The 25,397-nt window shown below is 34.2% G+C and overlaps 1 protein-coding gene and 1 pseudogene across 7 annotated transcripts; both read left to right on the top strand.

The window, feature by feature from the left end:
* The first annotated feature begins 15,922 nt into the window (after positions 1-15,922).
* LOC118057421 (quinolinate synthase, chloroplastic) lies at positions 15,923-25,377 on the top strand. Of its 7 annotated transcripts, none has more exons than XR_012168014.1 (10): positions 15,924-16,805; positions 17,379-17,663; positions 17,913-18,131; positions 18,251-18,430; positions 19,485-19,994; positions 20,470-20,631; positions 20,721-20,909; positions 21,999-22,171; positions 22,259-22,345; positions 24,171-25,377. XR_012168014.1 is itself a non-coding variant. In XM_035069991.2 (7 exons), the coding sequence occupies exons 1-7, from the start codon at positions 16,062-16,064 to the stop codon at positions 20,793-20,795; spliced, it is 2,175 nt and encodes a 724-aa protein (XP_034925882.1). In that variant the 5' UTR covers positions 15,924-16,061; the 3' UTR covers positions 20,796-21,208. The 7 variants fall into 7 exon arrangements, 2 of the variants coding, with proteins under 2 accessions (XP_073260865.1, XP_034925882.1); XR_012168015.1 differs by having other exon boundaries at positions 21,999-22,345; positions 24,171-24,297; positions 24,405-25,377; XR_012168017.1 differs by lacking the exons at positions 21,999-22,171; positions 22,259-22,345 and having other exon boundaries at positions 24,171-24,297; positions 24,405-25,377.
* On the top strand, positions 24,426-25,377 carry LOC118057423 (manganese-dependent ADP-ribose/CDP-alcohol diphosphatase-like; annotated as a pseudogene).
* Positions 25,378-25,397: the final 20 nt, after the last annotated feature.

Genomic DNA, 25,397 nt, shown 5'->3' with positions numbered 1-25,397 from the left:
TGAGGCGTTGCCATTTTCCCTTCACGTGTACCACACCACAATTCGAACTTCAACAGGAGCCACCCCGTACACTTTGGTATATAGAATGGAGGCGGTAATGCCTTTAGAAGTGGAAACCCCCTTATTAAGAGTATTGGTAGACTTTGAGTTTAGAAGAGGTGGAATGAGTAAAAGTTAGATATGAATAGTTGAATCTGAGCAGTAAAAAAAAGGATAACTGCAATCTGTCATCATCACGGATGACCAAATCATATGATAAGAAGGTTCGACCTCGAGGATTCCATGAAGGAGATCTTGTACTGAAGAAAATATAGCCTTTACCAGGAGAAGATCAGAGTAAATGGACGCCAAACAATAAGGGCCCTTACATGGTAAAGAAAGTGTTCTCGGGAGGAGATTTATTGTTATCTAGAATGGATGGAGAAGATCTAGTTAGACTTGTGAATTCTGACTCTATAAAGAAATACTATGCTTTATGATCCATAAAATAAAGTTCGGCCGTGACTTCTCTCTATAAAGAACCTTTTCTTCATAAAGCGCATGTCTTATAGCATTCAAAATCTTTTATTTAAAAGAACTGTTTTTACACATGACTAAGAAGATGACTCCATCAATTCTCAAATTGAAGGGATCCAAACCAAATTTAAACCTGATAGGTATTGCACACCATACTAGGGGGCAAAAAGTGCACATAGGGGTCTATAGTGAACCAAAGCCTAAGGGGGTATCATTATAGAACTTCTGAAACACCTTTTATGAGAGTTGCTTAAAAAAACAAAATATGATGATTGCATTGAAAGTTTTAGTTTTCATGAACAAAACCAAATTTTTTTAGTTTTCCTTTTAAAAATAATTTCTCTAAAAAATAAAAAAGACAATTAAAACATCAGCAAAAGTATAATACAAAGCAACGTTTAATGGAGCAAGAAAGGGCCTCATAAGGAACTGGAGATCTCTTCACCAAGCACAAAAGGATAGGAAATATAGCGTGTGGAGTATATTCCGATCTAAGAGAACAGGTCGGACAAACAAATGGAAACAAGAGCTCGAAGAAGCTTACTACGGAAAGGGGGACCTATGTTTCCAAGATAGGTAACAAAAAAACATGCATTCTATATTGTCATAACACTAACCTGGCAGGAAAGGTGTGACGAAAGCCAAATAGTTCCAAGTTTTTGGGACTCGCTGAGATACAGAATCTCAGGTCAACGGAACTACGGAAAAGAATATGAATTGTGAGCCGGCAATGTTTCACTCCTCGAGGTAAGATGATTTCTTTTGAAGTTCAAAACGGGCAGATCACCCGATATTGAGACCATTTTTTTGAAAAACAAATGTGAGTTTTTCTAAAAAATTTAAAATAGAAAGGTCATCCGATTTTGAGACCATTCCTTAGAAAAAGCATGGAGTTTTTCTAAAAAATAAATAAATAAATAAAACGAGCAGGTTTCCAAATATTGAGACCCCTTTCTAAAATCATTTTCTCTTACATCTGGGTAGGCCACCCATCATAATGAGACCATCATTTTCCACCTGGGTAAGTCACCCATCATAATGAGACCATCATTTTTTCTGGGTAGGTCACCCATTATAATGAGGCCATTCTTCCCCCTGGGTAGGTCACCCATAAGAATGAGACCACTCTTCCCCCTTTCCACTTGGGTAGGTCACCCATCACAATGAAACCATCATTTTTTCTAGGTAGGTCACCCATTAGAATGAGACCATTCTCCATCTTTTTTTTACCTGGGTAGGTCACCCATTATAATGAGGCCATTCTTCCCCCTGGTAGGTCACCCATAAAAATGAGACCACTCTTCCCCTTTTCCATTTGGGTAGGTCACCCGTCATAATGAGACCATCTTTTCCACTCGGGTAGGTCACCCGTCATAATGAGACCACACACATTTTTATATTGGATGTGGTTAAAGGAGATCGCCAGATGGGATCTCAGGTTAACCCAACCACACACAGAGTTTAGCTTTGGTTAAAAGGAATCGCCAGATGGGATTTCAGGTTGACTGAGCTACACACCGACTTTGCTTCGAGTTAAAGAAGATCGCCAGATGGGATCTTAGTTTAACCCAATCAAAAGGGTAGGTCACCCATGAAAATAGACCAGCATGAGTATATGGGCAGGTCGGCCCTGAAAATAGACCAGGTTGAGTGTGTGTGGGCAAGTCGCTCGTGAAAATAGATCAATTTTCTTTTTTAAAAAAAAGTGAAGTCCTTGGATGAATGGATCACTCAGCCAGTAAGGAAGACTTTTTTTTCTTTACAAGCTTACTATGCAAAACATTGAGGAGTTTTGCTTCGTAAGCATTGTAAAGAGGGGGCATCTGTTGCCACCCAATTGTTGACCCATGTTTCGATAAATTTTCACAAATAAAAAAAATAAAAAATAAAGGTTTACATGTGGCGATAACATAAAGTATCAGGGATAATATTATTAAGGAAGCAATATGTCAAGGAGATAATTGTTAAATCATATATAATTACTGCAATATAAAATACCATGGATATATGATTTGATTCGTGTTGGTTATGAAAAATAATCAATACAATATAAAATACCATATATATAGGATTTGTTGGTGATGATTATAGAAGATAATCTCTACAATAATTATTGCAATATTTCCTTAAATAAACACATGTAGAGATTTTCTATATAAATAAACATCCAGCCTTATATACGAGGGGAGAAAAATTTGACAGGGGGCAAAGAGACAAACAAAAATCGAGGGAAACACAGAAAAACCCTAACCCTATTTCTCTAGCAAAGAAGCGTAGCCCTGCTCATCTTTTAAAAAATAAAAAAACAACGAAGCAGCCCCTCCCTTAGAGAAAACTAAGGATCTCTCTCTGGCCATTACACTGTCCCCTCTCCCTTTCACCAGAACCCCCATTCCCCTCTCAGCCGTTCCACCATCGCCATCTCTTCTCCAAAACACAGCAGCTCTCCTCTCTGTTAGTTCCCTATCTCCATTCTTCCCTTGCAACACCAGAGAACCCCATTAAAGTCACAGCCCCATCTCTCTTTTCACAAACGTCCTTCCCCTTCCCTCAGCAAAGTTTTCCCTTCCGTCAGTCTAAAAAAACAGCCCATGGCCGCTCATCAACACAAACTTTCAGACTCTCTCTCGACCACCCACCTTCAGCCTCACACTGCCCTTTCCATCTCCATTCTCAAAACCGAAAACACATTTTCCCTCTATCACCCGAACAGCAGGAAAACCAAAGCTTCGTCCTCTCCTTCTTTCTTTTTGGCTTCTCCCTATCACCACCAGATTCTCCCCCCCATGGTCCAACAACCTCTCTTAAGATCAGCCAAAATCGTGAGCCACAAGCAACGTCAGGAGCTTTGCTTCACATTCCAAACAAACAGTTCTTCTCTGAGTCCTGCACCAGAACGCAGCCGTCTCTAGCTTCAACAGCGGCGTCGTCTTCAGCCCCGGCAGCCTTCGCTAACTCGCAGCTCCTCAACTACTGGAAGCAGGTACTAGCCGCAACAACAATCCATTAGTGCGACCAGTCTCGTCTCTGCACCAGCAGCTGGTCCCAGTCGTCTCCAGAGAAAGACAGAGATCAACACCAGTTACCAGCATTCTTCGTTGTCTTCAGAATCAGCGATGACCGGTTGTGCGCAAGAGAAGCTGCAGTGCCATCTCCTTCGCCTGTTTCAGCGCCAGGATCTGCAAAATAGAGAGAGGATAGAAAAGCTAAAACCAGTAGAGAGAAAGGGACGAAGACATAGAGCTGAACGCAGGAGACCGACGCAAGTAGAGAACAAAGGGAAAGGAGCCGGAACAGACAAACACGGACAGACCAGCCAGCACGCCTTCAACATCACTGCAACTCCTTCGTTTTTCTACAGGTCCGTTATTCAATTCTGCATGCATTTCTTGGTTGCAATTTGTTACTGTTCAAGTGAAATTTAATTCACTTGAACAGTAACTCGCCAGTTTTGCACCCTTAAGATGTAACTGTACCCTTTTTTTTGTGTCCAGCCGGGTCACTTGCTTGGGCAGGTGACCCGGCCGGACATATTTTTTTTATTATTTTTTTTTTAAATAAAATAAAAGAAAGAGAAAGAGATTTATTTTCTGGCATATTTATTTCAAGGTCTGGATTTTTTTTTATATTGTAAAAAATATATCAATCTCGTATTTAGAATACCCGGTTTTTTTGACGCAATGTGACAAATATACATATATATCAAAAAAATATTTTTTTATGTGTTGCATACGGCCAATACCCTAACATATTTTGAATTTCCTCTTAAAAAAAACAAATATTTGAAGTTTCAAAAAATATGTTTTCGCATGGATTTCTTAAACACAAAAAAATATTTTCTTGCATTTTTGGATTTTACATGTTTGTAAAACTCCAAAGGGTATTGGCCAATATTTCAAAAAATACAAAAATCTTATTTTTGGAGGGAATTTATCTATTATTCACCGTTAATGTTTGGATAAAGAAATCCCACCGGGATGAATATCCAAAATATTATTGGGAATAACTTGTTATTATTCACTGTTAATATCCAAAATATTATTGGGAATAACTTGTTATTATTCACTGTTAATATTTGGATAAAGAAACCCTAAGTGGTAAATATCCAAAATAATTTTCTAGGAATAATAAGTCACCAAACATCATTGAAAGAAGCCTTGATTATAATCGAGGACATTTCAATTTTACTCAACGGTTTACGAGCCGTGAGAGTATGAAACACTAAGGCAAAAATAGGCTTTTAAAGCGCCTTGAATTTCCTTAGATTTCGAAATTTTTTGTCCCTCTTCCTTGTGATTTATGAGTCGCAAAACTCTTGAAATACTAAGGGAAAAATGAGCTTTCGAAGCACATGGAATCTCCTTGGATTTCTATCCTAATAAATTTAGTTTGAATCAAACCTAGGAAAATTGATGGGATTACAAAACATCAACACCGTAGCAATTATAGAGCAAACCAAACACCAAGCAGCTTACCTTAGGTAAGGCGTACTAGGGGTGCTAATACCTTCCCTTTACGCAACCAGTCCCTTGCCTTAGAATCTCTGAAAGACCAGTTAGGGTTCCCAGTGACCAAAAAACTAGATGGCGACTCCAAAGAACCAAATCAAGCAAAAACACATTAACAAGAAATATCGCCATCGGAAGCCGCGCGGGGACGTGCGACAAACTATACGATTCTTGAAAGAGCTTTCAAAACATGATTCATGGAGGGTAGATGATGAGGATCCTCCTCCATGCAACCCTTGGCCAGGAATGCCAAGCACATAGCATCACCCAAAGAATAATCTCCTCCCAAAACAGGATCCATGAATTCCTTCAACTTTTCCAAGCAATGAGAAGAATCTTCAAAACCCTCCATCAAATAAAAAACGGACTGAATCCTTCAAGATTTTCCCATCCCTAGAAAAATCTTTTCCTGATATTAGCTCAAGCAAAACAACTCCAAATGCAAATACATCCACCTGTAAAGAGGCCTGACCATTAGTAAGGTATTCAGGTGTCCAATGGGCCTCTCTGCCTGGAGTCATATGTTTATTCCAGACAATGTCTTCCTTTTCTTAGTCAGAAATGACAGGTTTTGCAAGTCTAAACCCAGAAATCTTGGCTCTCCAATTGGCAGTTATAAGCACATTTGGAGTGTTTATATTTTGATGACCAAAGGCTGGTGCTGTGCAGAAGTGTTAAGTAGTGAAGGGCATCTGCTAGATCAAAAGCAATCTGCATCCTTCTTAACCATGTAAGCTGCCTATCCAATTTCTTATTTGACAAGCAGTCCCTTAAGCTACCATTCTCAGCGAATTCGTATACAAGATAAGGATTAGCTCCATTGTATATTCCTTCAAGCTTTACAATGTTTAGATGATTGATCTTTGTCAAAATGTAAATGACACGGCGAGCACCTTCCTCTGACTCCATTTGTTCAATTGCTAGATAGTAAACCTCCAATTCTACCTCTCTGTACACTTCCACACCGATCTTAGAAGCCTCATTGAAATCTTCTGTCGCAGTCCTTAGCTCCTCCAAGCTGAAATTAATCAATGATTGCTTTAACTTGGACATTCCATCAAGAAAATCAGGTGAGACATTCGATGACACTGAACTTCTAGGAGTTAAGGGTTGGAACCTCCTAGGATGACACCGAATGCATATAAGAAGCCCACAAGCTACCATCATCATATATAACAAATGCCACAGAAACACCTACGCCAAGAAATACATGTAAATTCCATTTTGTTGATTTGGTACCAGGTACAACTTTTTCCAGGGGAAACACTGCTCCAGGAGCAGGTGAGCTTCCTGGAAGAGAACCAGCACGCCACCTCACTTCCGGGACATCCTTTGCGGGAACAAGCAAAGTTGTTAAGAGGAAAAATTGCTTCATATTGTCTTAGATTATTTGCATCCCTGATGTCTTTTTCGGGTAATCCAAATTTACTAGCGATGCCTTCAATGATATCCTTCTCTAAAATGGGTTATGTCACAAGATATTTCACTCCGTTTCTTCTTTGAGGCGAAGCAGGACAAGCGCATCGAATTGGTACATTGATCAGAGAACCAACAGGGAGATCATGGCCATCGAAATCTGCATTCTCCTCAATCAGACTTTGCACTTTCACCAAACCTGCAAAAACTTTGCAGCGAACTGATGCAAAAGAATCTTATTTGGACATTTTATACATGAAAATAAACTTAGAGAACCCCCCAAGGCAATGGCATGTAATTGGGATGATGATATCTTGCCCAAGCGGGAGACTCCAGTTAGAATCATCTTCAGCCATTTGTTGACAAAGAGAAGAATGGATTGATTTAAATTGAATAGAGAAGATATTAAAGAGATTGTGTCGAAATTCTCTTGAGCTCTGTAGACTAAATAAGCACCACAGTCTGAAAATCTAGGGCTGCAAAGCTAGTTTGATCCTTGAACTTGTGAAAGGGAGTCGCAGTTGGAGCTATCATAGGATTGTTGAGAAAAGGTGGGCAGTGGGCTTGACAAGAAAGATAATAATGCAAGAAAAGATGAATTTGGGAAGGGAAATCATGATAGACGTAAGCTTGTGAAGTGAAGCTGGTTCTTGGAGGATAAATGGAGGGAATGAAAGTAGATGTTTGCAGTACGTAGTCCAGAAAAATAAATATATCATACATAACAATGTATAACTCTCAGTTGAAACTTCTTAAAAAACAGTAACAAAACCACAAATCGGTTGGCTATGAGCTCCTTTGTCAACACACCTATCATCGAGATCTTCTCTATCCTTGCGACACTCCTGGAATATGAAAACAGAGAAATGTAATCTTTGATCTTCGAACAACACCTGTGATGACAAACAACTTAGAATATTTTAAACTTCCGACTTAGCATCAACTATGGCAAAATAGAAATAAAATATCGGAAAAGACGGCCACCCTCGATGAATGTTTCAAAGATCGATGGGCCATTTCTCCGTCCTGAACGATGATCATCTGTTAATAAGGCTGGCAATCAGGAGACGCCATTGTAGAAGAAACTAAATAAATGCTCAAGAACAACACACACTCATGTCCATTGGTAATTGTCAGTGTGTGGAAGCTCTCTCTCTCTCTCTCTCTCTCTCTCTCTCTCTCTCTCTCTCTCGTTTTTCCTCCTTTGACATGTGTAATGTGCAGATGAATCTAATCTAAATCCAACTGGATGGAGATTAGAATGTTGGTTCACGTTACGGTTTAACCTGAGTTTTAAAAATATATTTTGTATGAAAAAGAAATTAAATTAATGAATTTAATGTATTTCTTTTAGTACTTTTGAGGGATTTGATGTAAGATAAAAAAAAATATTTTAATATATTTTTAATTAAAAATACTTTTAAAAATTATTATATATCATAATATCAAACATTAATAAAAAAATCCATGTTCGTTTGATATTACAGTGCAAGCACGTCAGTCAAAAAAACAAGGTAATTCATTGGAAAAATTTCTTTGTAAATAATATTTTAAAATGTTGTTTGAAATCGCATTTCGAACAGTATTTTTAAAATATTAGAATTTTTTTATTTAAAATTAATATTTTATATTCAAAAATATTTTTTTAATACATATACGTTATTTTAATATATTAATAAATAAAAAAGCACCACCATTCCAGCCATATCATATTTCCTGCTGGCTGGCGTGTGATAAAACGAGACACAAAACGTGCATAGAAACAAGATCCAGTTTGAAAGATAAACTCAAGAAGCACTGGGCCTGGGCCTTTCTAATCCTTTCGATTAGTGAAATATTCATCCAAAAAAAATTCCATCATCATCAGCGACTAATGTTTTATGGTAAGTTTACAAAATGACCCTCCCAAAATAAAAACTACACATTTTGTCCCTCCCAGTGCTCCAACTTTGGACTCATCCCTGTCTAACATGACGTAAAAACAAAAATATGTGCATGAACATGAGATTATGTAGTGCCATATACATGTATACTCACATATTTGATCATGTGTATGTGTAAATCTATTACTTTTTACTTGAACAAACCTCAATTTAACCCACAACATATTATCTCATTATTAATTAAGTTCTAAACCTTTTGATTTTATCAATTTTGGCCCCAACATGATGAATACAAGACGATATTACCTTTCAATCCATCGAAATAGGTTATTATTTTTCTCTAATCTCTTTAAGTTTTTACAATAAACTTCAAGTTACCATAACGAATAATTCTGAAATTGATATTAAAATGAATTGTCTGACTGTTAGAGAATAATATAAATTATATCCTGAAATTTCACTTAACAGCTTAAATTATGGTTAAAATAGTTATTTAACATTGACTTATTTAAGTTTTTTTTTTTTTTTTTTTGCTTTTACCTCTAAGATTTGAGCATGGCAATATTTTATTAGTTTATGGTTAATTATTATGATTCTAATAAAGTAATAATTAACTATAGAAGATTTGGTGGAGGGCCATAGCCGATAAAAAGCAACAAGGTATTGCATGTCGCTTTCCATTCATCTCCCAAATCAAGATTAGAAACTTTATGGTATCCCTTTTGTTTTTCCTCCTCTTCTAAACGCTTCTTGTTCTTGGACCTTTTCCTTTGATTTCGCACTATTAAAGACAGAAAACTTGCAAATCTCAACTTTAACTTCCACCCACCCAATGATACGACTTTTATAGTCAATTCAATGAATCAAGGCACGTATAGTGCTAGCTCTATATGTGTTTGTGGAGGTTCACGAGCCTTTCATTTCATGGCATGAACTTGTGTATATGAGTTTTACATGTTGATTATGTCATTAGAATCCAAAACGTCTAAATCATTGGGATATGGTTCCTTTTTTTTTCTATTTGTAGCTTTTCACTTTCACACACCTCGTCATATAATACAGACATCAAGATTCATTTTGCTTCTTGCACCAGTAAAGTTACATACAATAACATGTAGTCAAGATTGGATCCTATGCGGGGACTACACTGGTGTAATATGATTGACTTGATAAATATAAAAATAATTTAAATGATTGATAAAAATATAATTTGATTATAAAAATAAAAAATAACATATTTTTTAAATATTAAAATGATAATAGTTTAGATCAACTTGAATTAATCTGTCAAATTCGCTATCCCATAAGAACCTAATAACCCTATATAAAACTTATTAAACTTAATTCTTAATCAACCCAATATTTAAGAAAGAAATTGAAAATAAAATACAAATTAAAAGTGAGCTGAGTCAATCCAAGTTAACATATCAAACTTGAGTTATAAAACCGAGATAACCCTATAGAAAACAAATTAAAACAAGTTATAAAGCTCAATACTTAATCAACTCAATGTTAAACGATGAAATTAAAAAAAAAAATCATTTAAAAAGAAACTTTAGTCAACACACCAAACTCGCAACCTTAGTTATGAAATTGAGATAACCTCAAAGAATAAAACTTGAATCATATTATGACACGTAATTCTCAATCAATCCAATATTTAATCATTAAATTAAAAAACAAAATCAGCTAAAAAGGACAAAAAACATAGTCAATCTGCTTAACTCGTGATCCGAGTCATAAGACTATGATAAACTCAAAGAAAGTAAATAAAAAATATGAAGTCCAATCCTAATCAACTCAAAATCAAAGGATTAAATTGAAAAGGAAAAAAAAACAAAAAACAAGACTCAAATCGACCCAAGTTTACTTGTCAAACTTGGGTTAGGAGAACAGGATAACTTCATAGAAACAAATTAAAAATAATTATAAAGTATAATTTTCAATCAGTTCAATATTGAATGGTAAAATTAAAAATATATATTTAATTAAAAAAAACTTTAGTCAACCTAGCTAACATGCAAAACTTGCAACCCAAGTCATAAGATCGTGATAATTTCATAAAAAAATTAAAAATAATTACGAAGCTCAATTCTCAATTAGCCTAATGTTGAAGGATAAATTGAAAAAAAAATGACTCAGGTCTACGTAACTAACCCACGTAACACATAACCCGAGTCATGAGACCGAGATAACTCCATAGATATAAAATTAAAACAAATAATAAACTTCAATACCCAATAAACATAATATTGAAAGATGAAGTTAGAACAAAACTAAGTTTGGATATAAAAAAAATCCTAAAAATTTTTAAGGATCAACATGAAAAAAACTTTAGTCAACCTAGTTAACATGCAAAACTTGCAACCCAAGTCATAAGATCGTGATAATCTCATAAAAAAATTAAAAATAATTACGAAGCTCAATTCTTAATTAGCCTAATGTTGAAGGATAAATTGAAAAAAAAATTACTCAGGTCCACGTAACTAACCCGCATAGCACATAACCCGAGTCATGAGACCGAGATAACTCCATAGATATAAAATTAAAACAAATAATAAACTTCAATACCCAATAAACATAATATTGAAAGATGAAGTTAGAACAAAAAAAAAACTAAGTTTGGATATAAAAAAAAATCCTAAAAAATTATAAGGATCAACATGAAAAAAGCCTTAACATTTCAATGCCTATTACTACAGTGAAATGCCCAAACCTTTTAGTACATATTAATCAATTAAAACCTTAATTTAATACATGTGTGTTGGAAAAATGCACCAATATAACTAAATTCACAATCTAGAATTTATAATTATTTTTCTCTCCTTTTGCAATTAAACATTAGATCAAGTAAGCAAGCAATCACAAAACATTAATATCAAGATTTTTACATGGAAAGCCCTGATTTGAAGAAAAAAACATGGAATCATGGTCCACTTAAGAACTTCTACTATCAATAATAATAATAATAATAATAATAATAATAATATGTGTACAAATGTTTTTTCTTAATTAATATTAAAGGTTAGAACATAAATCATAAAAAAATAACATATTTTTAGAATACATCAATATTAAAAAGAAAAAGTTGAAAAGAATTTTACAAAACTAGAAGTCATGCTTTTGTGATAAACAAACCAACCCAACCTTACATAATGAAAATTTATGTATTTGAAACATGTTATTCAAATTTAGCTCGATCGAATAGCCAATGGGTTACTTATCAAAGTATAAATAAAGATTGTCCAAGTTATCATCGTCTCTCTCTCTCTTTTATATATATATATATATGTGCGCGCGTGCGTACGCGTCCCATCTATCAACTTAAAAATAAAAATAAGATAAAATTGCTTGTAACTATCGTTTTAGTAATTTTTAATTGTCCCATTTTTTTTCATTTTAAAAATCAAAATTAATTTTTTATTTTTATGTCCTTTAATATATTTGAAATTTGAAATTCAAGAATGCATAAAGGTTTCGATAACTTCGAAGTAAAAATAATAATAATAGCATAGTAAAATCAACATAAATTGGGGAAAGGTTGATTCTTATAAAAAATAGGTGCCGGCTACCTACCGTGGAATGGTCAAATAAAAAAAAAAGGGCAATGAGTCTTTTTTTTATTAGTTAGATATCTTGTAAAAATTGATGGGTACACAGGGTATATTGATAAAAATTATTTTTTAAAGTGTATTTTTATAAATTTTTTATTTTAAAAAATTTATTTTTGATATTAATATAGTAAAATGATATAAAATGCTAAAAAATAATTTAAAACTAGAAAAAATAAAAAAATATGATTGTACTGTTATGAAGAACGAGTCTTTAATATCTATTTTCCCAGTCAAGGGAGACTAGATATGCTATATTATTTACTCGATAGACGATTTTATTTGATTAAAATTGCGGGAAGTAGTGGAAATTTCTTCGTAGAATGATGAGATGGATGACGCCTTCGCCACTTTAAGAAGGCATTACTGAAAGGTACACATGCCTTTGCAACTTCGAGAAGGCATGGCAGGGAATATTAAATTGATATTTTTTAAATATTTTTATAATTTTAATGTGTTTTTATAGAAATTTGCATACCAATATATCAGCAAAGTGAGATTTGGTGGAGCCGTAGTGACGACGGCTGAGAGAGATCCATTTTTGTGGCTGGCGTGGGATGGAAACAATTAACCAAGCAAAATCAGGCACGGCTAAGGTTCTCTTTGCAATTTGTCCGTTGGTTTTAGTGGCTGTAGTAGCCAAGCCCAAGCTTCTCTCTCGCAACTTACAAGTGGCTACATCGCACCGGACACTCTTTTCTATGGCCATAGGCCCCAGAGAGGCGGAAATGTTTTGAAAGCACAAATGTGGTCAAAGTCTCACGAAATATCGGGTATTTAAAAATATAATAATAATTGTTTTTTTAAGTATTTTTTATTTAAAAATATATTTTTAATATCCGATTAAAATAATTTATAAATATAAAAAAATAATTTGAAATATAAAAAAATTAAAAATATTTTTAAAACATAAAAATAAACGCATTCCAGCCAACTTTACAAAGTGACTAATCAACGTCCATAGTGGTCCAATTTGAGTTAATATTTTTGTTTTGTGGACCAAAACATGAGCAGTGAGGAACAATTGATTGCTAGTCGACGCATCATATCTTTATGGCTACATTATTTCTCTTCTTCTTTTGACAACGGCTAGTGTTTCGTCCCATCCATCACGTATTAAAAAAAATAAGGGCAAACTTCAAAAAGATCCCCAAACTATAAGAATAATCTTGAATAGGTCCCTGCCTATTTTTTTATTCTTTTATCTCTATTGGATCCTTGCATTAGTATTAATATTATAACCATTTAATCACTTGAAACAGTTAATCATGAGAAGAGGAAACAATCTTTTGATTCATGATTCCCTAAGTTTCTCATCTTCACTAACAAACGGGTTAATTTTATAATTTATCTTTTTATATCTTTTAACATCAATTCTCAAACATCTCCTTTTAATTATGCTTATTATATTATTAATTTCTGAATATTTTCTCAAAAAAAAAAAAACCCTCCACATCATCTCTTTCCCGAACACATTCACTGAAGTTGACATGTTTTGTCCTTATACTATTGAGTTTTCATAAATTTTGCCTAAGGGCAGTTTTTTTATATATAGATTCTACCTTCTTATAGTTTCTATTAAGGGATTTTCCCCTCCATCTAGTTCTTTTATATTGGATGTCACTGTCGCAAACCTGGACATCAAGGAAAAAAAAAATACGTGTGAAAATTTAAAAATTAATAAAAATAGGAAAAAAAACTGAATGTTTAAGAAATTAAAGTAAAATTATAGGAATAAAGAATGTATACTTTACTCTAAATTTCTAATCTGATTTAATTGATGTTATTTTAATTAATTTATGTAATATTTCTTTAGAATCAACTTAATTTCTAATTTTAAAATTTTTTTATATTACAAGAAGAAATATATTTAATCCAATAATTAACTTTTAATATAATCTAACCGGATGGAAGGAGAAAACTTTAACAGAATCAATAGCGTCAAGGTAAAATTCATATTAAAAAAAAAGGGGGCAAAACATGCCATTGACCTGTTAAAAAAAAAAGGGCAAAACTTCTTGGTTCATGAGGTATTTTGTTTAACTAATAATTAACTGGGTCAATGACTCTATATCACAATGATAAGATGTAAGAGTATATTTGTTTTTATATTTTAAAAATATTTTTGAAAAAAAATGTATGTATTTTTAAGAAATTTTTATTTTTTAAAATTATTTTTTTTTATTTTTTTCATATCGTTATGTTGTGTTGATATTAAAAATAAAATTTTAAAAAATAAATAAAATATTATTTTAATACATTTTTAAGTAGAAAATACTTTTAAAAACAACTGATTTTAATATTATATTTTTAGAATATCTTATACTTAAAAAAAAAAAAAAACTTTTGTGCACTATTAAGTGTATTTGTAATGGAAAGTAAAGTGTTTTTTTTTTGTAATAAAAATATTTTTTTAAAAAAATTAAAACATATTAAATTAAAAAATTATATTTATTTTTAAAATATTTGATATTAATATATTAATATCATTAAAAAATATCTAAAAAATCAATTTAATATTTTTTAAAAATTAATCTCAAAATTTCTTTAAAAAACAGGTTTAACCCTAAAAACTAATAAGCAAAACTTGATTTAACTCGAAAACTATTGTGACTCGGAAAGCTAACTTAATAATAGACTAGTTTGTGGTTATTTAAAAGGAATCTATAGGTTAACTTGGACTAACACAACTTTGTCTTAAAATATGAAAGAGTGGTTGTTGTAAATATTTTAAGAAAATAGGTAAATAGATGATAATAATAAGTGAAATCTGATGTTAGATCGCATGGGATTATATTATAAGGTCCCTTCCTTCGCAAAACCATATGGTTAGTTGCATGGCGTTGATTTCATGAATTAATAAGTAGCTGTTCTTTTCTTCTTTTTTTTATTGCTATGGATCATGATCTCATACATGCTGACTGAGATACCTAATGTGTTATATACGTACATATACATATACATACACACACACACACTTTAGCCCCTAATGTATTGTTGTGCTATTGATTGAGCTAAAATCTTTTGATTTTATCAATCTTACCCTAAGCATGTTCAATATTAGATGATGCCATCTTTCTATCCATCAATTATTTGTAATATTTAACCATATAACAAGCGAGCCAGTGATAAGAGCTTTGGATCAAGAGGCTTGCTTTCCATGTAGTTTCAGGTTCAAATCCTGCGGTTGATAATATGATGGTCACTAGAGGCTTACATAGTAATTAACTTTAGGGCCCGTGAGATTAGTTGAGGTGCGTACAAGCTAGTCCGGACATTTACATTAATAAAAAAATTATTTGTAATATTTAAAATATTTGTCCAATTAATTAAGTGAATCCATCCAAAGATTCAAAAATAATTTAAGATATGCTATTAAAATTAATCCACATAACAAAAATTTAACAAAAAGAAAAGTTTTAATTTCAAAATTTACTTAAATTTTCTTCCAACAAATGACATGTAAGCCTTGTTTATTTTTGTTTTTGGAAAGTGTTTATGTTAAAACTTAGATTTGTTTTGTTTTAAATTTAATTTTTATATTATTAAATCGTTTTGATATGCTGATGTTAAAATTAAATTTTAAAAAATAAAAAATATATTCTAATGTATTTTCAAACACAAAATATTTCAAAAAATAATAACTATTATAATACTAAACAAACTCGTAATATAAATAAATGATTTTTTTGTTCTTAGAACTTTCATATTTTATTAATTTGATAGTAATAAACTTACCTCGAAGCCTTACATATAAGCATACTTAACCAATACATGTAAACTAGATGAAGTATTTTAAGTGCTATTGCTATTAACAATGAAGTGATGAAAGGATATATGATATTGTTTATCATTGAAGTAAATTGATAAAATAAACATATGGGGGATTTAATTGTAATGAGGTAATATGCTAGGGTTTAAATTGAATTTTCTAATAAAAATATTGGAAGTTTCTATGATCTTGGGTCGATAAAGTTTCGCGCCTCCTTCCCTTTCCTTCGCCGTTCTCTCTCTTCCTGACCTTGCATTAATAGAAGGCTCTCTCTTTTTCTGCTTTCCATAGTCTCCATCCCTCTTCACAAGGCGCACACACTTTTTAAGAAGCCGCCACGGCCACCGCCACCGCCATGGACTCCTCCACGACAACAACAATCTCCTCCCTAAAAACAACCATCTCTCCCAACCCCAACCCTAACCGCACCAAGAAAACTCCTACTCTTCATTACAAGAAAACCAAACTCCCTTCTTTCTCCACCTTCAAATCTGTTAAATGCATCCACTCACCTCCTCCAAATCCAAAACCCTCAAATTCCTCACCTTTCATCTGCACAGCAGTCACCTTCTCTCCCTCAGAGACAACTGAGCTTGTCCCAAGTAAGCTTCACCATTTAATCACCGAATTCCAGTCCCTCTCTCAACCAGTCGACCGTGTTAAACGCCTCCTCCACTATGCAACCTTCCTCTCTCCACTACCAGACTCTTTTCGGGTTGATTCGAACCGGGTCATGGGCTGCACTGCCCAGGTCTGGTTGGAGGCACAGCTAGACCAATATGGGAAGATGAGGTTTTGGGCAGATAGTGATTCAGAGATTACAAGAGGGTTTTGTGCTTGTTTAATTTGGGTGCTTGATGGGGCGGTGCCAGAGGAGGTTTTGAAGGTGACAACAGAGGATTTGACAGCTTTGAACGTTGGGTTGCCTGTTGGAGCGAGGTCGAGAGTGAATACTTGGCATAATGTTTTGGTTAGCATGCAAAAGAGAGCGAGGATGTTAGTGGCTGAAAGAGATGGGAAGAAGGATTTCGATCCGTTTCCATCTTTGGTTGTTAGTTCAGATGGGATTCAGGCGAAGGGGAGTTATGCTGAGGCCCAGGTTAGGATCAAAGTTTTCAAATTTCCTTCGTATTGATTGGATTAGATGAAATAAAAGGAGGCAAATTTGATGATGAATTGGGCAGATGGGGCTAGGATTATAGAAAAAAAGAAGCACTGAAGAGATCAGTAGAATACATTTTACACATGTTGGAGATTGCTTGTAGGTCCTTTTTTTTTTGTTTTGTTTGTAGTCCTGGAGATTGAATTTTGAGATGATTTTTTTGAGGTTCTGTTACTAATTTTTTCTTGGAAAATTCTAGTTCATGTTTGATAAAGGCATATGATTTTCCTTTGTTTTTTTTTGGTTCTTAATTTTTATCATAAATCCTCTGTTTTTTTCCTCTTTTGGGTGAAATCATATTCTTCCGGGCCTGTGGTGTTCTTTTGTAGGCGATAGACATTTACATTAGAGACGTGTCTGCATTTCTATTCCGGATTAGCAATTGGGAGAGTGGGCAATGAGATTATAATGATGTTTTAAAATGATTTAATTGTATTTGTTGTTTATGTTACTGGTGATAAACTTTATGTCTTTATTAAAATCCTAAGTTTTATCTTAGTTTAATTGCAGGCAAGATATTTGTTCCCAGATGAGTCTAAGGTTCAAGAGCTTGTCAAGGAGCTGAAGGAGAAGAAAATTGGTGTTGTTGCTCATTTTTACATGGATCCTGAAGTTCAAGGTGTCTTGACTGCTGCACAGAAGCACTGGCCTCACATCCACATATCTGATTCATTGGTCATGGCAGATAGTGCTGTTAAGATGGCTGAAGCTGGATGCAAATTCATTACTGTTTTGGGTGTAGATTTTATGTCAGAAAATGTGCGTGCAATCCTTGATCAAGCTGGCTTTGGAGAGGTATATCATTCTCGTTGCTCATTATAATTGTTTCAGTGTCTTGTCCTTTTCTATTTCTTTTACTGGTATGAAGCACCTTTTACTGGTATGATGCACCCTTTGTCAGTGTTTGATATAGAGGATGGTGCATAAAATGAAGTATGTTAATGTATTAAATTTTCAACATCGTGTCAACCTTTTGAATTTTGTACACAGAATTATGGATGAAATGAAATTTGTTGTCTCCATGTACGGTTAATTCTACTGCAGGTTGGCGTGTACAGGATGTCAAATGAGCGCATTGGTTGTTCTTTAGCAGATGCTGCGTCTACTCCTGCTTATATGAGTTATCTTGGGGCTGCCTCTGGGTCTCCTCCATCCTTACATGTTATCTACATTAACACTTCACTTGAGACGAAAGCTTATGCTCATGAGCTTGTGCCTACAATCACTTGTACTTCTTCAAATGTTGTGCAAACGATCCTTCAGGTTAGTAGTTGCTATAAGAGTGCTTTTACCTTTTGAATCTTTTAATGTGGTGTGAAGCACCTAAAAAGGTTACCTTTTTTTTGTTTTCTGTTTTTTTCTCCTGTCCCCTTCATCCACAGGCTTTTGCTCAAATTCCAGATTTAAACATATGGTATGGGCCTGATTCATACATGGGTGCCAATATTGCAAAATTGTTCCAGCAGATGACAATGATGTCTGATGAAGAAATTGCCGAGATACATCCAGCACATAATGGAGATTCCATTAGATCACTGCTTCCTCGTTTACACTATTATCAGGTAATCTTTCATTTTGATTCATGAAGAAGCTAAAATGCAATGGAGTTGACTTTTGGATTTTTTGTCTGTAATGAAGCTACATGTCATGCATTAGAGAAGCCTGGTTTTTGCAGTTGTTTTGTTTGTGAATCATTGCACAAGTTTCCTTGTTAAAATGGGAAAGCAAGTTGAAGATGACTGCCAATACATGGAGCACTTTATTGTTTTTTTTTTTTTTTTTTTTTATCCACTGGAAGGTAGCCCTTTCCATTCCTTAAATTCCCATCCATGCCTCCCAAAAATTGAATGTGAAACCCCCTACTGGAAGTCCCAAGCGTTTACTGCTGGGGCATCCCCTTGAGGACATAAATGAAGCAGTTGCAGCTCAGTTTGTATTACAAAAATGGGATTGTTGCTGAAAGCTGTAATTATGATGTACATCATGCAATCATCATTTGGTTATATGTTAAGCAATTTTTCCCACCTTTTGTTGGCATGAGAAATATTTCTGTCTACAACATTGCAGATGGATAGAATGTGGCAGTCATTAACTTTTCCTTTTTTTATCCTCTTCACATTATCAAAATTTGTGGGATTTTGGAATGCTAAAATGCAGGGGCTTACTTTTTCGCAACATTGTAATGCAACATGAAGGGAAGCTCATTGAAACATCCTTTAAATTGGGCATCAATCGCTATTCCCTCTTTAGGAGACTCTAATGTTACAGTTTGAGGCCAGAGTCACAGATCCTCTTGACTTTGACAGGGTGCAGACAATGACACTTGCTCATGCTACCATTTTCCTTATGATTTGTCATGTTTTCATCTTTTTCTATCAATAATGTTAGTTTGGCATCATTCTTGCCCTTGGAAGGCTGTCTCTGCAATTTTATAATTGTATTTACTGCAACATCTTTTTAGCTTATTATCTATATTTTTTTGCGCGTGGCTGATTATCACAAATATAATATTCCGCTCTATGCATTCTATCTTTATTTTCTCCTGCATTTGTGGATTAATGCTCTCTAACCACCTTGTTTCCAATATTTTCTGATAGAATGCTGTTTTTGTATCAGGATGGAACATGTATTGTTCATCATCTATTTGGACATGAAGTTGTGGAGAAAATAAATGACATGTACTGTGATGCTTTCTTAACTGCTCATCTTGAGGTCCCTGGAGAAATGTTTTCCCTGGCGATGGAAGCAAAGAGAAGAGGAATGGGAGTAGTGGGTTCCACTCAAAATATATTAGATTTTATAAAGCAGAGGGTACAAGAGGCTCTGGATAGAGATGTCAATGATCACCTCCGGTTTGTGTTAGGAACTGAATCAGGAATGGTTACTTCAATTGTTGCAGCAGTTCGTCATTTGTTAGGTTCTACAAAGTCTTCTGAGAAAGCAAAAGTGAATGTTGAAATTGTCTTTCCAGTCTCATCAGATGCAATAACAAGAACATCAACAAATTCGACCTCAGGCCTAAATTCAGTTAAAGTTGGTGACATCATATTGCCTGTTATACCTGGAGCTGCTAGTGGGGAGGGATGCTCTATTCATGGTGGCTGTGCATCCTGTCCATACATGAAGGTTAGTGTATTCTTAGTAGCACACTGTCTGCATTGGTTTATTTACTTCGTTCTTTAATCAAATCCATCAGTCCTGAGTCCTGGTTGCTGTCTGTCTCAGTTACATGCACTCACAATACTATTGCAGGTAATTGTATATCTTAAACTACTCTGTTGTCAAGGTCCCCATACCAATGTGCTACTCACACATCTGAAATGCTTCCTTCCATGCTGGAAGTCAGGAAATATCTTTGTTTATCCCAAATTATCCTAGGGATTGCCCAAGTGAATCAATTGCTGAAGATTCAACCTGCATTTGTGTCACATTTTACATGGTGTGACCGGCTTCTCTAATGTTAATTTTGCTATAATTCTTGAGGCATGTGAACAAGCATGACTGGGAGAAAGCTGCCTTCTGGTTTTTTACTTGAGCTGTAAAGTCTTTTAAATTTATACCTTGGTTATGCTGCTTATTTGGTTTTACTATGATCTACCAGATGAATTCTCTTAATTCACTTCTAAAAGTTTGCCGTCACCTGCCTGGCGAGAAAAATAAAGTTGCAGCATATGAAGCTGCACGATTTAAATTGCGAACTCCAAATGGAAAATCAATTGCAGATGTTGGTTGTGAACCGATATTGCACATGAGACACTTCCAGGTTGGCTTAACAGTATTTTTGATCTCTCGTTTCATTGCTATAAAGTGTTTTGGGCTTGAAGACTCATCTTCCTTTGATTCACTTTGTAGGCTACAAAGGAACTTCCAGATAAGCTTGTTTATCAGGCTCTCTATCCAGACAGCAATGGGAGGTCAATATCGTAAAGTTGAACAAATCCACCTCGTAAAAGTGGAGGTGATGTTGATTTATAGAGAAACCCAGAAATACAAGAGATTCTAAACATGAGGGTCTTGCTATACAGATGAAGTTTTTAAGGGGTCAGGATCCTGTACAACTCTGTTATTCACAGCTCCTCTCATCTCTTTCCCTCCATTTGATGCATGCTTCTGTAATACTAGAATCATCACTTTCTACTTCTTTCATTATAGCTCACTGTTGGATTACAGGAAATCAAATAAGATTTCAATTCAAGATCTCCTTTTACATCTCATATAGCTTTAGTGCAAGTTTATAGGAACTCGAAATGAAATTGCAATTTAAGCCTCTTTGCTGTAATGCTCCTGTCCTTCTGACCACACGACATAAAATTCAGTGTTTTCATTCTGAATTTTTTTACTCTAAATTCCAATTATGTTCATGAGCTATATTTTCTTGGCCATGATCATGAACTCGGCTTCTCTCATCGGGAAGTGTGATTGAATAAAATATTAGATGGAACTTTCGGCCCAGATTATCTGATATATATATTCACAAGCGATGATGTGTTTGTTATTTCTTGATACATAAAATAGATGTCTTATGTATCAAGAAATAACAAACACATCATCGCTTGTTAATATATGGAATTTTTTTTTTCATTTTCTTGCACGAAGAGAAATGTTGGGGCTTTTCTTTTCGGCTTATTTTTTCTTGTTTACAGTTCCCTTTTAGCATTGTGTCTACCAGAAATGTTTAGATATTTGGAGAGAATCTCAATGTGTAGAAGCAAAACTTGTCTACCAATTATTTCTGGTAGACACAATGGGAATCTCTGTGTCTTTATTTTATTTTATTTTTTTTATATATAAGGATAAAATAAAATTAAAATATATATATTAATATATATATATATATATATTTTTTTTTATCTATGAAAGGTTGACTAAAATAAATTTAAGATATCTTATTATAATTATAATATTTCATCAATAAAAATTAACCACTAAAATAATATCATGTGATATTGAAAAAAAATTCAAAAAAACCCTACAAATTTTTATAAATAGAAAGTAAAAAAAAAAGAAAATTATTGGATATATAATTTTTTTTTCAAGATTAAAAAGGTCATCAAGAATGTTTGCACGTAGCTAGAAGTCTTTTTCTGTGCCAAAAGTAAAGAAGAAGAGTCGCTTTTGTTTTCTTGCCAGGGATGAATTGATTCTTGAATATCCCATCCGGGTAAGGATCTGCACGTACACAGATGTTGTAAAGATTGTTGCCGCCTTCGGAAATCCCATCGTTTCGTTTATTGATAAGAATGAAAGGTAGAGGAAAAAAAAAAAAAAGCAACGAAAGAGAAGGTGAAGACAAATGAATACAGGTCAATTTATTTCCATTTTATACGAAAGGAGTTGTTATCGATTAATTCATGGACAACTGGCTAACGCCACGGGCCTTTCCGTTCCAGACAAATGAACCTTATCGTTTTGATTTATCACCTCCTCCCCCTTTACGTCGTCACTACTGTCTCTGTCTGTCTCTCTAACAAACAATCGTAAGCAACCGACAATGTCATCTCTTTCCCTTTTCATTTTTGTTTATCTATATATGGATAAATTAACGAATATGTTCTTGAATTTCTGTGTTTTAAGTTTTGGATTTTCTTTGCTTTGACATACTAGAAGGCAATAATGCTGTTTCTGGCTTTCATAATTATACGGAAAGATTTTTTATCGCTGCTTTGGGGAATGGTAGAAGAAAAAATAAGTTCTGGGTTTATCTCAAGTCAGTAGATGTTGTTTGAATTGCATCACATAGAGCTCTGTGGGTAATTGGGCTAATCCAGCATGGCATAATTGTTTTATTTATTTATTTATTTATTATTATTATTATTTTATCTGGGTTTTCAGTGTACTTTATGGTTGGTTAGAATTTTCATATAAGTGGCAGCATATTTGAGTCCCAAATCTGCACTAGATTCTTTTTTGGTATTGGAAAAGGAATGGATTTTTAGTGAGATTTTCTAGTATCTAATAACTTTCCTTGAGAGTTTTTCTATAAATCCTGTTATTGGAGTGGGTAATGCAGGTGATTTTGTTTTTCTATTACTCCTATTATTGGAAAAGATTGTTTGTTTCATCAGTAGCCTTAGCCATAAAACATTGCAAGTCCTCCAATTGTCTACTACTGGCCTTAGTTAGAGGATAAATTCAATGGTTTCTTATGGAACACTTCCAGTTAAAACTCTATTATTATATTGTTGTTCTTCTTCTTCTTGTTTGCTTGCTTGTTTATATATCAACTTGTGTTAGATCCTGCATCATGCAGAGTGCAGTAACTAAGAATCGGCTCCTCTTTGTCAAAGGATTAATCTCCTTGATCTGTTTACATTATTTGTTTAGGTGTGGGTTTTCTCCCCCAATATTTGAGAACTATGACCAAGATGTAGTTCTCCCCCAATAATGACTGATTATAGCATATTAGGGTTGTGTTCAAAGGTTAGTAAAAGGGATGTGCTTGTTGTAATGTGTCGTTAGAAATGGGTGGCAAATTACAAGTTAATCAGCAGTTTTTCCTCAACATGATCTTTTCATTATACACAATAAGAGTGAATTAATTGAGAACCAGCTAGTTGTTCTAGAGCTCATAAAATTGTGTTCTCAGAGAGCATTTTTCATTTCCAATAGAAGTCTAGTTTTTTTTTTTTAAGGATATAACGTTCCTTCATTCCTTATATAAGCATTTGAATGCCCTACAAAGAAAAATATGTTGTATGAATGCCCACCTATTGTGTTTTAGACTTTTAGGTATATGATGTTCTGTATCCAATGGAATTGACCTCTTTCCATTAACATGAATCTCTAGAAATTCAATTCCAGGAGAGAAAAAGTCCTTGATTGGATTATTATTGATTTTACAATATCTTCCATTAGTTTGTTTATATTGAACTTTGTCTATGTAGTCATATTTTCCATTTGCAATGGGAATAATGATTCATGCTGACCCTTGCAATTTTTTTCTTTTTTAAGTTTTAGTTCTGCATTCCTAAGAATCTTTAAAACAGAAGTCTGTGTTTTTGCTGAATTTCATAAGTTTCAAGTGCGTTGCCTGGTTCTGTAAAAATCTTTTGTTTTGAGTTCTAATGACCAAAAGAATCAAAAAAACAAAAAGGAAAAAATCAGTGGAAGTTCACTTCTCTATTGTCTGTGATATACCCAATTGCCATGCAATGATCACAACTGTGGACTCATAAATCATAGGTTCTTGTATGCACATCTATGATGGTTGAATTCTTTCGCTTTTTTACCTTTGAGAATTCTTGCAGGGATAGAATTAATTCTCAATATATACTAATGATGCCTTTTTCTTTGTAAATACAGCATAAAAGTTCATGGATGTCCCTGCATGTATAGCATCTGGTTTGATGGTTGACCACCTACCCGAAAGTATATTCCAAGTCTGCATCCTTTATTCCAGTGGAAAACACATGCACTACAACCATGATGAGTAGCACACTGACTCTGAGATCCCTCCTTACCCATGCTGATTCCTTTATCTTTTGATCAGTTTCTTGGAGGACCTTGCTGATGATAAATCATCTTTTTCTCTGACAGATATTCTGCTCTGACAACGCAATGGGATCGACAAATGTATTGGTAAGCTCACCTGGGAAGCAACCTCTTTTCTCATTTGGTGAAATCTCTGATGTCCAGTATGCTGATATTCCTGATGGTCATTCATTCATTGGTGTTCCCCGGTATTATCAACAAAGCATTCGTGTATTGCACAGGGCAGTAAAAAAGTGGAATAACCACCAGAATCTTAACTTTGTGATCAACTTTGGGGATATTGTGGATGGGAAATGTCCGCCGGACCAGTCTCTGGATATTGTAAAGAAAGTAAATGATGAATTTCAGAAATTCAAAGGTCCTGTTTTTCACTTGATTGGCAATCACTGCCTCTATAATCTTCCCCGTGACAAATTACTACCATTGTTGAAGATTCCAGGTCTCAATGGCCATGCCTACTATGATTTTTCACCTGGTCCAGAGTACAGAGTTGTCGTACTGGATGGCTATGGTATCAGTGCCATTGGATGGCCTCGAGGTCATCCTAAAACCCTACAAGCATTGGAATTTCAAGAGAAGAAGAAAGTGATCGTTTGTTTTCATCTGCCTTTGGATCTTTGTGCCTCATCTCAAGAAGCACTCCTTTGGAACTTTGATGAAGTATGAACGCTATCCACCAGTGCAATTGTGGCAAGGCATGCCTTTCATGACACGATCACAAAGGTGGGCATTCAACTGATTCCCATGGAATACAGTACCATAGATCCTTCGAAGCAGCCTGTCCTCCTGACACAGATGCATTTCGGCATATTGATGTTTATGACAACAGGTTACTGCTTTGAAGCACAGATAGGATGCAGGGCACTGAAATGAGCTTTAATCCTTAAGCTGACTTGAGAGAATATCAGTAAATTCAATTTTCTTTGGTAAAATTGCCATTCATGTGTACATTATAATTTTCGTCCGAGGATTCTTTTTTTTTTTTTCATATAATGACGATTAAATACTTTACTAGCAATGTTTCTTTGCTTGTCATAG

The sequence above is a fragment of the Populus alba genome, chromosome 15 (genome assembly GCF_005239225.2).
Source record: "Populus alba chromosome 15, ASM523922v2, whole genome shotgun sequence".
NCBI classification, from domain to species: domain Eukaryota; kingdom Viridiplantae; phylum Streptophyta; class Magnoliopsida; order Malpighiales; family Salicaceae; genus Populus; species Populus alba.
The sequence above is the reverse complement of the archived record's forward strand: the minus strand, read 5'-3'. Positions and strand labels throughout refer to the sequence as shown.